We start from the raw sequence: 16,182 nt of genomic DNA on the forward strand, positions 1-16,182 counted from the left end.
TTCAGTTCAATCGCATCCAAATAAATCAGCAACAACGGCAGCACGAAAAAATACTCCTGAGGCTCACAAAGATTCTTGGTTTGTTCGCTGACAAATGAATGGTGGAAAACTAAGTTGTCATGTCGTAGATCCTTTCAACTTAAAATGTGAATGGGAGGACCCGTGCAAAAATCCATTGAAATTTCTGATTAAAAAATATGCTGCAATCCACTTGCATTTCACCAGCCAAACAGTAAAAACGTCCAACATTTTAGAAACGAAGTTTGTGTATTTTATTCAGTTGTCAAACTCCGTCTTTTTCCATTAACCTGTCAGTACACACAAATATTTTATACAAACATTGCTTTATTGACCATTTTTAAGCACATTTACCATAGATGTATTATTTGAATACTTAGCCTAGGTTACAGAATATTCAGCTTATTCCATGAGATACTGTTTGTCAAACAAACAGTCTTATATTTTTAGATTTCATTCAGATTTAATCAGTTTTCGTGTTTTATATACTATTTACAATTAAAAGCTTGAATAATAATTTAAAATTGTCTCCACTTTAGTTTACTACATTTTCAATTAAAACTGCTGCTTTCCGCGTCTTTCCTCGTAGAAAAGTACCTTACTTCAAATTTGACTAGCATCTTGGCGGGCTGATTTACCGCTGGCTAAGCTGCTTATTTCATACAATCCCGTCTTTTTGCGATTTTAATTGCACAAACCAGCGCAATTACTTAATTGGTTAATTATAAAATGTAGTGGAGAGGGTAAGGACTAAGAACAAGAATGGCTTTTAAGATTTCGATAGTATTCTGTATCTTTATTTATTTAGTGAGAGAATGGGGACTTAAATATATCTTATTTTAGATGGTATATTGGCAGTAAAATATTTTTTTAAATATTGTGTGGTACATATAATAATTTAACAGTTAATATAAATTATTCATATTGTTAATATATTACTAAACGTCAAGCCGTCTTTATGGATGTTTTTGCAACAAATCGATTTCAATAAGGAAATGTAATCCATTTGAGCTCCGTCCACTTTCAAATATTGCTAATACATCGATGTGCGGTTGTACAGACTTGCTTTCAAATCTTGGTTGAATTCATATTCAATTTGTATTCCGTAGACATATAATACTGCTTAGTCTTAAGTTCTTCATTTGTTTGGATGAGAAAGGGTTACAAAATAACTTAAATGCCCTATATACTGTGTGTTTAACGTATCCTCCTTATCGTATATTTAAAGCAAGTTCCTACTCAAGCTGGGTTACAAATCTGTTTGCTGCACTGCACCGGATCCTCTTCTGGCGGTGGTGCAAAAGGCTTCCTGCTGCTCACTCAAACATATAATCAAATTCTCCGGCGGAGCTGTCACTTTGCCGTTGGAGCTGCATGAATTTTGAGGGCCCGTGGTACCGGTTTTTTCCGCTGTCGTGGTCGAGGATGTGGTGGTCGATGAATTGTTGTTACCACCATTCAATGGCAGCAGTGGGGGAATCTGCGCATTGCTGGTCAGCAGGCGCTTGGATCCGCCCCGCTTTTTACTGCCCTGTTTGGTGAATACACTGGGTTCCAGCTGCAGCTGAGCGTTGATGTCCTGCTTATTCATACAGGTGAAGGCCTTGAAGAAGCTCTTGCGGAAGTTCTCACTCAGAAAGGCATACAGTATGGGATTCACCGCCGAGTTCGAGTACACCAGTGCCCCCAAAAGCAGGAAGATGAGTATTTCCAGTCGGGATAGGTCCCTCTGAGCGGGATTCGAGTGAATCAGGGCCACCTTAGAGTTCCAGTAGTGCGAAAATGAAAATCGAACACACATTCAAGTCAGCTACAACTATTTACCTGCGAAATCCAGTGAGGCAGCCAACAGAGGATGTATACACTTATCACCTGTGCATTGAACAGAAAGTGGAGTTTGTACAAGAATTTTGTGATCAAGTCGCCATAATTACCGTCAGAACCAGTCGGGTAACCTTCCTGTGAGCCCGCCTCTTCTCCTTGGACTTGCTGCCTGGTTTTGGGCCCACCGATCGCAGCTTCCTTATGACCAAGTAGTAAAAACTCAGGATAAAGCACAGTGGTGTGGCGAATCCCAGGAAAAATGTGTAGAGTATGAAGGTGGTGCCCGAGTGCTTCTTGTACGCATCTGGCCACATTATGTTGCAGGAGTAGTTGATTCCGTCCTCCTGCTCCACAGTGCTGGCATAAAGCATCACGGGCAGCATAAGGACCGCTGAAGTCGACCAGGCAATCGCGGAGACCACCTTGGCTATATGCAGAGTTCGATATCGGGGCGAGGAAATCGGATGGCACACCGCTATATACCGATCTGCAGACATGATGAGCAGGAAAATGGACGAGGTGAACGAGGTGATGGAAGTGCTCACCATGTAGGCTTTGCACATGAACTCCCCGAATCGCCAGCTGCAAATGCGCATTGTGTACAGCAGAAAGGGTATTCCAATCAGGAAACACTCATCTGCCACCGCCAGATTCAGGATGTATATGTTCGTGACGGTTTGCATTTTGGAAAAGCGCAGCACCACGTAGATCACCAGTGTGTTGCCAAATAATCCGATAATGCAAACAAATCCGTAGAGCACCACCGTGAACAAGTCAGCAAAGGAATTCCGCGTGGCTATGCAATGTTGATAGGTGGGCAAATCGGTTCCATATGGGGGCTCCTCTGGCTGGATTGTGGCACTACCGCCAATCCATCTGTGGTTCAGTTCCGTGGTATATAAGCTCTCGTTCGCATTATACCAATTTGTGGTATTTCCTTCTAAATCGGGTGTCATGTCCCCTTTCACAAATTGGAGTACGTCCATCATCAGCCACGTAAACATATTTCCAGCTAAGCGCTGCCCAGCTCAAATTTAATTACTTTAATCAGGTTTCCCGTGTTGTTGCACTCAACTCGTTATGGGCTTGCATTTTGGCGGTCCTGCAAAATACATTTTGTTATTACGTGAAATATTTTCAGACTAATTCAGAATATTTTCAGACCTGCTTGCTTAAATATTGGAAATAGTAAAATTGCAACCCGCATTTTGCTGGCTAAATCGATTCGCTACTAATTGAAATGTGCTTGTGTGGTCTACAGTTTTGCATAAACCATTGGCTAACTTAATCTAGTCAATTATGTTTTTTACTAACGTGCGTATCTGATTTCCTGTAACAATTGATGCAAGTATTCATGTGAAATTCAGTAAAGTCAACAAGTTTAATTGCATATTTAAACTTAATTAAAGTGCAGTTCTTTGTTAGTCAATAAATGTGCAATGTATAGTTTCTTTATTTTATGAATTTGCGTTTAAGCGAATAATTTTGTTTCTGTCTTAACATATTTGAATCGTTTGTACCAAAATTGTAATGTCGCTCACATACAGATACTTTTGTGACTTTGCCACAACTTTTACTGACTTTCTGAGAAATCCCCACTAAAAATATAAACTTTGCTGAACAGCTTGTGAAAAACAAACCTTTGAGAAATATGACGTATGAAGTAAATCGTCTGCTTCCTGTTTTTGACCTCTAAAGCTCCAACTCATTTGGCTTCCGAAAGTGAAGTTACCATAAATTTGTCATGTAAGGCGAAGGAAATTAACATTTATATGTAAATTAAATTGCTCACAGTTTGACACGCCAAGCAAACAAGAAACAACAACTTTTTAATATTCTGACCTCACTCGACACTTTCTGTAAATGAATTAGGCGTAAGGAAAAGCTGGCCAGCATTTATGCAAAATCAGGTGAAAATATTTGCCTTCTCGGAAGTCGGAAAACTGCAGCTATAATAGATCCCCATGGGTATGAATTAGGAGATAGAAATTTAAGCCGATTTGCTTGTGTATGCCATAAGCATCAAATATTGTTGACTGAGCCAGAACACATGTGGGGATTATTGCTTAAATTAACTTTCATCAGAATGTCCTCGTATTTGTTAAGCCAAATTAAAATCGCTGTGCGTATAAGTCAGTTTATTTCAAGGCTATAAATCAAAATTTGGCTTCTGCATAGCTGCCACAAATTTGAAAACTAATCCCTGGGTGATATGTATAAAATTTGTATTCTCTGTGGGCAATGAAACGTCAAACGTCAAAAGAAATATGACACTACTTGTTTTTCAACTAACTTAGTAAACCTAATATAATTATTATAATTTAAAATAAAGAAGCGTCTACTCAACATTGCAAATTTATGTATGTGCGCTTATTAACCTCAGATGAAATCAACTCTTTAATTTAATTTAAAAGCATTTAAATAAAAAGGCATGGCAGCCAACAATTAACTTTCTTGTACCTTGAACAATCATTCATAAATTTAACATCATTTTAATTAATTGAGTAAAGGGATTGCTCCTCCCAACTATCATACACAACCCATAATTTTTCTGAATTTGTATGCGCCACAAGCAATTAATAAATACATTATGGAAATATATAAGTAAATAATTTATTATTGTGTGGGCTTCCAACTTTTTAAGTTCGAAGCTAACCTTTAATATTTTTTTTTTCCTGTCCTGATACCAAAATAGTTTTCAGTGTCACCTGCGCTTGTTTGTTTGTTCACGGAATTAAATCCCAACCGAACGACAGGTGCAAATTCCCCGACAACATCATCGTTGACTTCTAAATTGTTGTTCGACATTTATTTGTGCTGTTGCTGTCTGCTTTTTATTGTCGGTGTATGTAAGTGCAACCGTTGCGAGTTGCATGTTATCGGTAAACCGCAACGGGGAGGCACAAATCGCAAGATTGCCTGGGCTCCAAGTGCCCCCAGAAGGGGCGGGATGGGGCAGCCACATGTGCTGCAATTGTGTGCCTGCAATTCACTTGATGACAGCCGGCAGCCAGCTGAGGGAATTTTGAAAGAAAGCTGCTGGCTTTCTTTTGTTCTCCAAGCTCAGAAGAGTGTGAGTTCAAATTCGCCATTTACATTTTCTATGTCATTTTCAGTAATTTGTAGTCTTTTGAACATAAGTGCCCTAACTTGGCCGTCGATTAACTTAAATATTACTAATTTCAATACATAAGAATATTATATAATTTTTTAAATAAGGTAAGCCAAATTCAGCTTTGAGCTGATTAGCTTTCACTTTATTTTTTAGTGTAAAAAGTAGCTGATGAGCTTGTGGGTGTAGGACACCCAGAGGAAGGTGACGAAGCCATCATCTGGTCCTTGGTCCCTTGACCACATTTGTCTGCTTTCCCCTACTTTCTCCCTTTCACTGTATCCCTGTGGCTTTGAGTGTGTGCGCTTGTTTGTGTCCTGTGTGCGCTGCGGCTTTTATTAAAAATTGATGCATTTTATGGGACCCTCAAGGCAAGGGTCTCAAATGCATTTCCTTCACAGCTCTTCGTTGAGTCCCTGATGATGTGACAACAGGTTATAAAAATCTGAAAATCGTAAAATGCAAGCCAGGCGGCCAATTTAAAGTTTAAAGTGTTGGTAGAAAGTTCAGCGTTCATAAAAATCGAATGTGTCAAATGTCTTTGTAGAAAGTGTGTGTATATTGTTAGCCCTTTTGCGGTCTTAAACAGATAATAAAGTTGATTGCCTTGTGTCTTTATCCTGATTGTCAAAGTGTGTGCCTGTTCCAAATGATTTCATAATCTTCAAACGTGGAAGATTCTCCTGATTCACTCAACAAAGTGTACAACTATTTTGCAACTACAACGTTTTCCACTTATTGGTCTTTATATGGGACACTAAACACACAGCGCTTTCCCTAATTCACAGAAACAGAGCCGTTTGCCTTCCAAAGTGCTCTTAATTAATTAAAAGTTTATCAAAAGTTTACAGAAGCCGCAGCCGCAGCCGCAGCCACAGCCGCCGAGAATTGGCAAGCGTGGCGGGTGTTCATGTGTTTGGATTATGTTGCCACAGAGCAGACCAAACAAGGCTCGGCACAATATACAACTATATGGCCAGGAGGAAAGCGGTAAAGGATACGCCGGGACGAAGGACTCGCATGGCAGCCAACAGCTTGCCGAATGTTTAGCCGCTCACTTGGGTTCAAGCAGCCCCAACAAACGCATACCAAGTAATTCATGGGCGGCGGCATGGCAAAGTGAGAGGGGGCAGTAGCAGGGGCAGGCTAAAGGACGGCCGAGAGGCATGCGAGGAGCATAATTTTTGGGATAAACATCGAGTACAACATGCATACAAGCTGGGTCGAAACACATGTTTGCACTGAAGAAAATAATGCTAAAAGAAAAAGTGATGCAAAATCTGCGTGTTGTAAAATTATACCAAAATTCACGGGGCGTATGAGCAATGTGTTCGCTTCAAGCCAGCTTGTGTTGGCGAACTGAATGTGGCTTATGTAAAGTGCACAATTATAGTTTTAACCAACTAGTCCGATTCTTTGCTCTGCTTTTTTGTACTTTTCGCTCAGTGTATGTATGTATCAGGCCTGCATGTGTATGTATGCAAATATGACTAGCAAATTTGCATGTGTACTCAGCTCAAACCAAACACACTCCCAGGAAGGAAAGGCTCGCTCACGCACACATTTGCACTTGGCATTGCCATGTGTCAAGTGCACTTGGGGTGGGCAGAGGTCCTTGTTTTGGGATTGGTCCTGGCCAGGCAATGGCTTCGCCCTGGTTTGGATGGCTGCCTTTGTTTATGGGGCAGCAATGAGCGTAAAGTGCAACATAAACAAAACTCACTCACCTCAGCAGCCACTAAAGTCCACCCATCTCACTGGCACGACATGTATAACTCGGATTTCAGTGGCGGCGCACTTAATCTTTGGGACACATTTTTGGCTTTTGGCCACAGGTTGCCACTCAGCTGACCTTTGGGCCCTATCAAAAGCACACTGAAACAAGTGTTGCATAACAAACACGAAACTGAAAGCAACAACAAACAGCCGCCGGAAACCGACGACAACAACCAGTGCAATTATAATCCCATGGGCTTTTGTGTTTGAAGCTTTTCCTTTTTGTTGTACCTGTTGGTTTTGGTTTGAGTAGCACCCACTAGAAAACAAAACAAAATGCGGGATAATCACCCTTTGTTACATTTTTGAAACCAGCAAAGCTGTGTGTCTATTTTTTGCTGATCCAAACGTACAAGTATGTTATAAAATTTTTAATTAAAATAACTTCTCACTGTTAACTAAGATTCAGTGTTATTTCCATGTAAAATACTTCATTTGTGTCAATGGTACAACTATTTCACTGAAAGACCTCCCTTAAATAGCTCATCTTCCCTGAGTTCCACTTCTGTACACCAAGTGACGCTCTGGAGATAATCCTTTTGCGGTTAGTTGTCCTTCGAGTGTCCTAACATTTAGGAACCGGTGTAAAAACCACCTGAATGCGGTGGAATGTTGCTCACACGTTGGGCTGTCTCCATTATGCTGGGTGTCTATTGTAAACCCATCAAGGGAAATAATGGCACCCAGCCTCACCGTGTGTCTATCCTCTGGGTTAGTCTATTGGGTTTCTTTATATTTATGGCAATCCTGGCCCTACAGGACACTCTATTTGCCGTATTCCCTTCATTTGTCAGGCATGGAAGATGAAAGGCAACACTGTTTGGCCTTTAGTACACATATTTGCACCGGTACCGGTGCATGGGGGAAAAGTCAGGTGGGTATACCCTTCTAGTTTGTGTTGCCTTTGATGTGGCTCCCTGTTGTTGTTTTTTGCTGCTTCTGCCACTGCTGCCTTTGGTTTTTATGGCCTCAACTGCAGGCGGCTTGCCAAAAACTGAAATCCACCAGCGCTTTTCCACTCTGTTTCCCATTCCACGTCGTTTTGTTCATTGTTCAGCCGCACCCTCGGTTCTTCTTTTTCGCTTCGAACTTTTTCCGCGCAATTTTTTCATTCGATTCAATGGAGCTTTAAAAAATGTTTGTCAATTGCACGCTAAATGTTTTTACTGATTTGTCCAGGATATGGGAGTGGCTGAAGGGGACGGGGGAAGTCTTGACAAGTCCGCGGACATGTTTAGAAAATATTTGCGGGGTAACACGCCATTTGTTAACAACTTTAGGGCTTGCCAATAAAATCAAGCTGAGATTACTGCATATCTATTCGGGAAATTACAGTATCTTGTCATTATCACGTAGTGACGAAGAGCACCACGAGGGAAATTTTTGATACTGTTCTCTTTCTAATGTTATTTTTATAGGACATACTATTTATATTTTTACAAATCCTATTATTAAATTAAAAATATTTAGCTATCTTTAAATTCAATATTACTCGTTTTTAAAGTCCAAATCTAATTTTCTCCAGCTGCAGACTGAGCATCACACATTACCCTTAAGCTTCTTAGACGAATTGTAAAAAAAATTAATTCGTTTCGCTTCCTTTTTCATTTCCATGGACACTCTTTCGGTAAGAGGTTTAGTCTTAAGTCGTCTAAATTTTGCTCAAGTGTGGGCCATGGTGTAAGTCTCGTAAGAAAGGACGATTTAAGGCGAAAATCGGTTTATCAAATATGGGCTTTGCCAGCTCCCAGGGTAATCCTTTCGGTAATCCAATTTGCCAGAGACCCGGCAAACAATGTTCAGACCTCATCGAATGGCTTAGAGTGCCTAACACCCTCGCAGCCTCACTATGTGCAATTTATGCAGCGTTATTTGCATAAATTAGCAGCCAAATATGGAAACCCCTCTCTGACTCGATGTGTTTATTGTTCGTCGGCACATTACCAATGTGTTCGCATGGGGACGCATTGATAGTTCCGCGTGCAAATTTAACATAATTTTGTACAGACCATTGACAATAATTGAGCTGTATTTAGGGGGCTGTATTTTGGATGAGTGTATGGACTATGTTGCATATGTTGTGAGCTAACGAATCTATGCAATGCAACCAGACACGCAGGATGCTCACTAATTGGGCGCAATCGAAAATCCTTTGCTGAAAACGCCGCGGGCAAAATGCCTTAATGGGCATTATTTTGTGTAAAATATAAAAGCCTTTTCGTGGCTTTTAGCCATGGGATGGGATTTAGCCATGTAGCTGTGCAATGGAAAAATATGTACATGTCATGTTTGGAAAAATGGTGTTCCTAACAAGAAGACATAATTTAAGCATTTTGACTTTAAGCTAACGTACTTTGAAAAAAACCTATTAACACGCTTTTTTTTTAATTTCTAACATATAATGTGCCCCTTTTAATGATCGGCCTCCACCACTATCCAAACCAATCAACCAACATCATTCATACCCTGTTCGCCCTTCAATTGAATATTCCGATTCTTTCTCCCTTTTCTACAAACTTTTTTCTGAGCTATTTGCTTTGCACTCGATGGCCACCTTTGACTTCAATCGAAGTTGTTCGTTCATTTAATCATGCTAACAGCGATGTCATCATCAGCAAATGCCATTACCTAGGTAAATAATATCAATGGGTATGGGGCCATTTCCCAGGGACCGGGAAAAAGAAAAGCCAAACTCGAAGGGATTTCAACAGGCACTTGGCACTTTTGATGTGCCCGACGTGTTGATTGCCGTCAACTCGCTGACCAACGATAAAAATAAATAAATAAATCGTCGGAAAGAAATCGGGGAAAATGGAGAAATCTGTTTTGAAAAGCAAAACAAATCGAGCAAATTGCAAAGAGGCAAAATGGTCAATTGACCCATTCGTGTTGTTAGAGATTCCATCGGCTCAATTCAATGTGCAATTAGCAACTTGAATAGCCAATTAATTGTAGTTTGCCTTGCTGTTTATTTGTTTTTCTTATGGTTTTTGTTTTTCCAGCTACTATGACTACTATGCACTTGGTAAATAATCCCTTGTATTTATTCCATTTTTGCTAAAAATCGGAGAGTAAAATCTCTGTGAATTTATACGTGACAGTTGTCTACGAAAAGTTTTCCTGGAATTTGATGTTCTGTTAAAAAATTATTGAATGAATAAATTGAAAACACAAGTTTAGAGATTGCTCTCGCTTTCAGAGCTCTTCACGTTTTTCATTTTGTTTACAAAATTGGCCAGCTCTGCATTTTCTCGCTGCTTGTTCTGGTTGATTTTCTTGTTATTTTTGCTGCCGTCTTTTGCTCAAAATTCTTCTGGCCTTTTGCTCGTTGAAGTGTTTGCAATGCTCGTTTTTCGTAGCCACGGCCAACAGAATTGCCGTTTCTGTTGTTGATTCTCAATTTTATGAGTTCAATTAACCAGAAGCCATGAAAATAATAAAAATGATGAACTTTTGCCAATTTCAATTGATGGCTCTATAACCATTTTGCTCTAGCAAGGGGAGTGAATTTTGCGCCCAGTGGCTGTGTGACCTAGAGAAGTCCTCGGACACTCTGTATACTTTCGATATCTGGCCCGCTGGGTCGACTTGCCAATTAACACTAAATCATGCTCTTTATTAATTATATTCCCGATTATGCTAGCATCGACGTCATTAAGTTTTCTATCATATCAGCGTTGGGTGGAAATCCAATCAATAGGGCCAGATATTGATTGCAGTCGGCTGGTGGGCTGGATGGTGTCAATTGGGCAATCATTCATTTCGTCATTGCCATTAGAGCCGCTAATTGAATTGCGAAATCGAATCGGATGCGCAACGAAATCGATCGGTGCAAAATGATTACACACATGAAGTGAAAACTCCGACCAATTTGTTGACGGCCTATTATTTTGTCTAATCAAGGGTTTACAGGGCTGTGATTGATTGGGTGACTTCGTGGTGAAAAGCGCAGTTTATTTTGGCTTGCTGTTTAGAAGATGCTAATTAAATGAACTGTTCTATTTTTAAATTTATTGAATAAAGAATCATTAGAATGTGCCAAAAATACACAGCTGCATTTTATGTTTTGTCTTAGTTTTCCATACAATTATTATACCCATCACATTAATAACCAAGTCGACTATATCACCATTGCTATTTGATAACTTTATGCCCCAGCTGCGACATTGAGTGAGCCAGTCTAATCATTTTTGTATAAACTTGCCATCATTATCTACCGAAAGCCATGGTTGTTTTTGTTTCGGGTGTGACTAACACTTTTGTTGTGTTTTAGTTGTGTTTTCCTGCCGCTGGTGGCATTGTTATCGTGGCTGCTCTTTTGTCGTCATTAACGTCAGAGCGGCCTTGTTTAATTTGAACATTAATCATGGTCTGACTCTTGACGGGGCCAAAACTTGGGGGCCCGTTGGAAAAACCCTTGCAATATTGCACCCTGAAAAGTTGCACCTTTAATGAAGACGGGCAGGTTCCGCTGTTATTAGTTTTCCACAGACTTGAGTTGCCCATGCGCACAACATTTTCCGATACGCAGGAGAAGAATGGAAAAGTGCTGGAAATTCCTGTGGTGATGGTTGCTACCGGACGCAAAGTGCCAACATTCTGATGCAAAACTTTGCTCCTTCACTTTCTCATTTTTTCGCTACGGCCAAGAATTTCTGACTCGTTTTTCAGCTGTGCCTTAAACTTACGGGTTTATGTATGACGTGATACACGCATGTAAAAATATGCTTTTTTATGCATTAAGTTCTGTGTTACAAGTGAGCAGTAGTTTATTTGTCATACGAAAAAATTGAACACGAAATTGATAAGCTGTAAATATATTATTCATTATTATATTTATGATTTTGTAGTGCACTACAATCAATATTAAAATTTAAAAACCTACGAATTATCTGAAGCAACGTATGGGTCTGTTGGTTTCAAACTTGAGTTCCTGAATAAGGGCTTCCAATTCCATGCGATATCATTTTAAATAAAGTGTGAAGGGTATTTATAAGGCTTCAAGGCTGTTCCATACCATTGATTTTCGAATTCATCTCCTTTGAGCATTCATTTGGAATCGGTTTATTAGGAATTCGCTGGCGCCAACTCAGCACAATAGCTAGTCACTCAAGCTTCCAACTGTTCAGTCCAATTCCCCCATATCCCCACATGTCCCCAAATATCCCATCATCAGCCACTGCTAGCTCGCATTAATTGACAGTTTCGCCATCAGTTGGCCCAGATGGAACCCTAACTAAGGCCACATTAACTCGTCAATCATGATGCGGTTGTTTGGATAGAGCCAACCCCCTCTGCGCCCATTCTCATTAGTTTTCTTTTAGTAGGCCATTGCAGTTGGGCAGCGAGAATCATCACAGTTGAATATGATATCTGATACCCGTCCCTCGCCGCCCGTTAAATGCATTTCCATTTCCCTTTTATTCCTAAAAAAATACTAATTGCAGCAGATCTCTCTGGTACAGAGCTCCTCCTATGGCGTTCATTTTTATTATTATATATTTTTTTTTTAATGCGATAAGTTGGACGCGACCCACCGCCCAATCTAACCCCTTCTTAGTTTAGGGGTCTTGTCCGTAATTAATTGCAAAAGTTTTGTTCGTTTTCTGTCGTCTGATGCAGCAGAAAAAGTTCAAAGTTGACGGTGCTGGAAAGTCCCTCCCATCCGCAAGTGATGAGTAGTGAAAAACTGAATTGTCAATTATGATGCATAATTATTGGAAATTCTCTAATTAGCAGCAGAAAACTTTAACCCAGGGGTTCATTTTAGCGGAAACACTGGTTTGTGCCACTTAATTAATTATTTGGAAAATGTGATGGCAAAGTTTTACGCACTTTTCAGGAGCGGATTTCGATAGAATAAGTGTGGAATGTTATAAATATAATGTATATTTATATATTTAATCAATATAAGTAGAATTTTCTCGTGCTATCATAGCACTTTATTTAAAGATATATTTTTAGCGAGTTCCTTTTGATATAACTACGATTAAGTCATCGGAGTGAAGCACGAAAGTGAATTTTCTATTTTTTAAAGACGCCTTCAGAACGCAGAAAGGATCAAATTTTTCAGACTTAAAGCGGAGTTTGTGGGAATCCCTTGTGCCTTGACTAATTTCCGAGGCATTCCTGTGCATCCTTGGCCATCAATTTGTTGTCAGCAGCTGTGGAGGAGCCACATCAGCATCTCTGGCACTTGTTCCGCCATTTGAATCCGGTGCTCATCCTCTCCCAGTTGGCTGGCCCCCTCCCTTGTCCCTGCCCGTGTCCTTGTTCTTGTTCTCGGTTAAGTCGGATCCTTTGAGTCCGGAGGAAATGCTATCATTTGGTGCCTGTCATCGTTGTTTTCGTTGCTGCTGCTGCTGCTGCTGTCTGTTTGCCTGACGCCGACGAAAGGTTAAGGCATGCATCGCTTCCATCAAATTAGACGCATTTTCGACGCGCTTTGTCTGCCAGACCCTCTCTATCTAGCTCAGTCGGCCCGTCTCTTTCTCCCTGACTGCGTCCTTCTCTCTTCCTCACTTTAGTCCACACTTACCCATTCCTTCACCCATTCCTCTCTCACTTTGGCAATTTTCGAGCTGACGCCGCTTTGCCTTTACGTTTTATCACTTCATTTGCACTGAAATGTCAATGTCTGTCTCGTGTTTTTCCCTTCCCTTTTCTTCCAATACCTTTTGCACAGACTGTTCCCATTTTCACTTTTCCAATGGTTTTTAATAAAAGAGTGGGCTATTTTATAATATTTTTCTTATCCCTGTCTATATTTTTGTCAAATGCTCATTACAAAATATATTACCCATGTAGCAAACCAATAATTTAATACCACAATTTTATAAATCAAATTTATGAATCAATAAATAATAAATCAAGATGCGTGCATTAAAATAACACCATTCCTTGCACTGCAAAGGTCACTATTAAAAAATAGCAATTATGCATAAATTGATTCACTATGAAAAAATATTGCTGCAAACTACTAAATCACAGGCAATATCCACTAGCTAATAAACAATTTTAAAATGAAAAAGTAAAAAAATATGTAATACTCCCCATCAAAATAAGTTCGATTTGAGGAATATAATATATAATATTCAAACTTATTCACTGCTCGTAAACAGAGATATTTAAAATATATAATTAAAGGGAATAGCTGATAAGTAAGAGCAATCCCAGCCTCGACTGAGCCCAGTTCAGTTCCGAAGAACATGGCCAAAAGTCAGGAAGGAAGCAGTTTTGTTGCAATGACGTGGGCGGTATTTTTTCGGTTCGTTGTGTGTGTGTGAGTGTGTAGGAAGGATTGGATTGGAGGGGCTGTGTCCTGGCGCTAAAAGAAATCTGTCTGACAAATTACACGCCCCGAGTTGCGGAGTCGCAGCAGCAGCAGCAGCTGGTGAAATGCTTGGCTTGCTCCTCCTCCGCGACTTGCTCCTCTACTTTCCCTCTTTCTTTACGTTCGCCTGCTGTTTGCGCTGTCTTCCCATGCTGCTTCTTGCTCCACATTCGGACTCAGGCCATCAAACCAATTGACTGAAGGATTGGGCCAGGGCACGTCATTCACTCAGTTAGTCCGTTAGTCAGCGAGTGCAACGGCCTTTTGATTGGGTTTTATGGCCATGGGGTGTGGTGGTGGCTATCTGCTCCTCCTGCCTTTATTTGAGTGTGGCAGGGGTTTTCGGTTTTAGTGGACTTTACTTAGCTGGATGAGCTCATCCGCCGGGTTATCTTCTTTTTCGAAGTGCGTTTTGCTGGTGCAAAGGGGGAACAGGCTGAAGGAACTTGAGTTTCATAGCTGAGCTACTGAAGTGCTTCTGTAAAAGTAGTAAGTAGCTCATAGCTTTGGTTCTGTAAGACTTGGTTAAAGTTTCACGAAGTAAAATGGCAGTTATTTACATTTAATTCCAGCTTAAAAACCTTTCAGCCCTCGGGAATAACAGAAGTTTCCAGCCTGTTTGAATATGTCAGCAGCAGAAAACAATGCTTTCCAAATTTGTTATATATTTAATATATTTAGAAAATTACTTGTGGCTAAGGAAAGCTTCAAGCTCTTTATATAAATTGAATGTTTTATTCTGCACATCTCACAACAGAAATTAATCAACTTGTCTGCGTAACAATTTCTGCATTTACTCTCAGCACAGAACTTTCCTGAATAAAATTTCCTCCATTCCAAACCAGCATTCCCTAATTTGTCAAATTTTGTTTCATTTCCCCAAAATCCTTTCTGCTTTACTGCGGCTACCGCCAATGGTCAGCCTTCCTCAGTTTCCACATCAACGGGCAAACCAATTCCTTATTCCTCATTCCTCAACCCATTTCATCGTATCGTATAAAGTTCAACCCCCTTCCCTCAACGCAAAACATTCAACAGTTACAAATTGCTATTCGCACAAAATTTCCGTAATCTGATAAATTTCATCGCACACAAACATTTGAACGTTGCGAATGGAAAACCCACGCAGAGAGCGAAAGTTTACGAGCTAATGAATAAAGATTTGTTTTAATCAAAATAAGAAAACAATTGTATTTAAAAATTAAGGGAGCTGTTTTTTTATTTATATAATGTGCTATATAAGCACATATGACTTCAAGTGCCTAGAAATATTTCACATGTTAATAGATAGCACCCAAACTTTTGAGGTGTGCACACCAATTCGATGTTCCTCGGGGCACATTCTGCTTACCACTTGAATATAATGTGTCATCTAGCCACTCATCCTTTCGAATCCGAGAAAATGGCACACCACACACTTTTCGGGGTTTTCAAAATATTTGGCAAGCGTTTCTGCAATTCCTCGGATTGCGACGCTAGTGTTATTTTTCACTCCACGTTGGATTTATTTGTGATTCGGCTGCGGCTGGTAGCAAAATTATTTGTTTATTTTCCTTGAGTTTTGGCCGCTAATTTGGATTGGATGCAGGCAGCAGGAAAAGCACCTGGGGTTATTTATTTCCCTCCCAACTTTATCGCCACATTTGCCCTATTTAGTTTGTGTTTTTCGCGCACGTTTATCGAATTCGGCTTTTGGTGCTGACGAAGTTTTTGTTTACTTTGCCCTAAGTTTGCTCGTAGTTTGGCATTGTATTATTATTTCAGATTCAGATACAGTGGCCGAACTGCACGTTTCGGCATTGTTTTGCATACTGCGCGCCGCATTTGCCGGCGAATTTTGTTGTGGTGCATGCGAGTTTTCCGATGCGAATTTTCCGATGCGAGTTTTCCGACTGCAAAGTTGCTCGGTTGCTCCACAGTTGCGCTCGGTGCTCGGCTTTCAGGTTCGTCGCCCGATTGGCCTGATGCCTGATGCGTGTTGCGTGTTGCGGTCTGCTGCCGTTTTCCCAGCTGCAATTTTCCTCAATTAACAGTTGGTCGGGAGAGCGCGCGGTGGGGAGACTCTCCCGCCGGAACTTTCTCTCTTATACGAACTCTCACTTTCGTTGGCCAACAACAG

General features: G+C 40.4%; 1 protein-coding gene across 1 annotated transcript; it reads right to left on the reverse strand.

The window, feature by feature from the left end:
• Positions 1-915: 915 nt before the first annotated feature.
• Positions 916-15,922, reverse strand: LOC6546434 (somatostatin receptor type 2). The gene is made up of 4 exons (XM_001972802.3): positions 15,415-15,922; positions 1,953-2,944; positions 1,843-1,890; positions 916-1,777 (listed from the first exon to the last, which is right to left on the reverse strand). The coding sequence occupies exons 2-4, from the start codon at positions 2,844-2,846 to the stop codon at positions 1,268-1,270; spliced, it is 1,452 nt and encodes a 483-aa protein (XP_001972838.1). The 5' UTR covers positions 2,847-2,944; positions 15,415-15,922; the 3' UTR covers positions 916-1,267.
• Positions 15,923-16,182: the final 260 nt, after the last annotated feature.

The sequence above is a fragment of the Drosophila erecta genome, unplaced genomic scaffold (genome assembly GCF_003286155.1).
Source record: "Drosophila erecta strain 14021-0224.00,06,07 unplaced genomic scaffold, DereRS2 tig00000021-arrow-pilon, whole genome shotgun sequence".
NCBI classification, from domain to species: Eukaryota; Metazoa; Arthropoda; class Insecta; order Diptera; family Drosophilidae; genus Drosophila; species Drosophila erecta.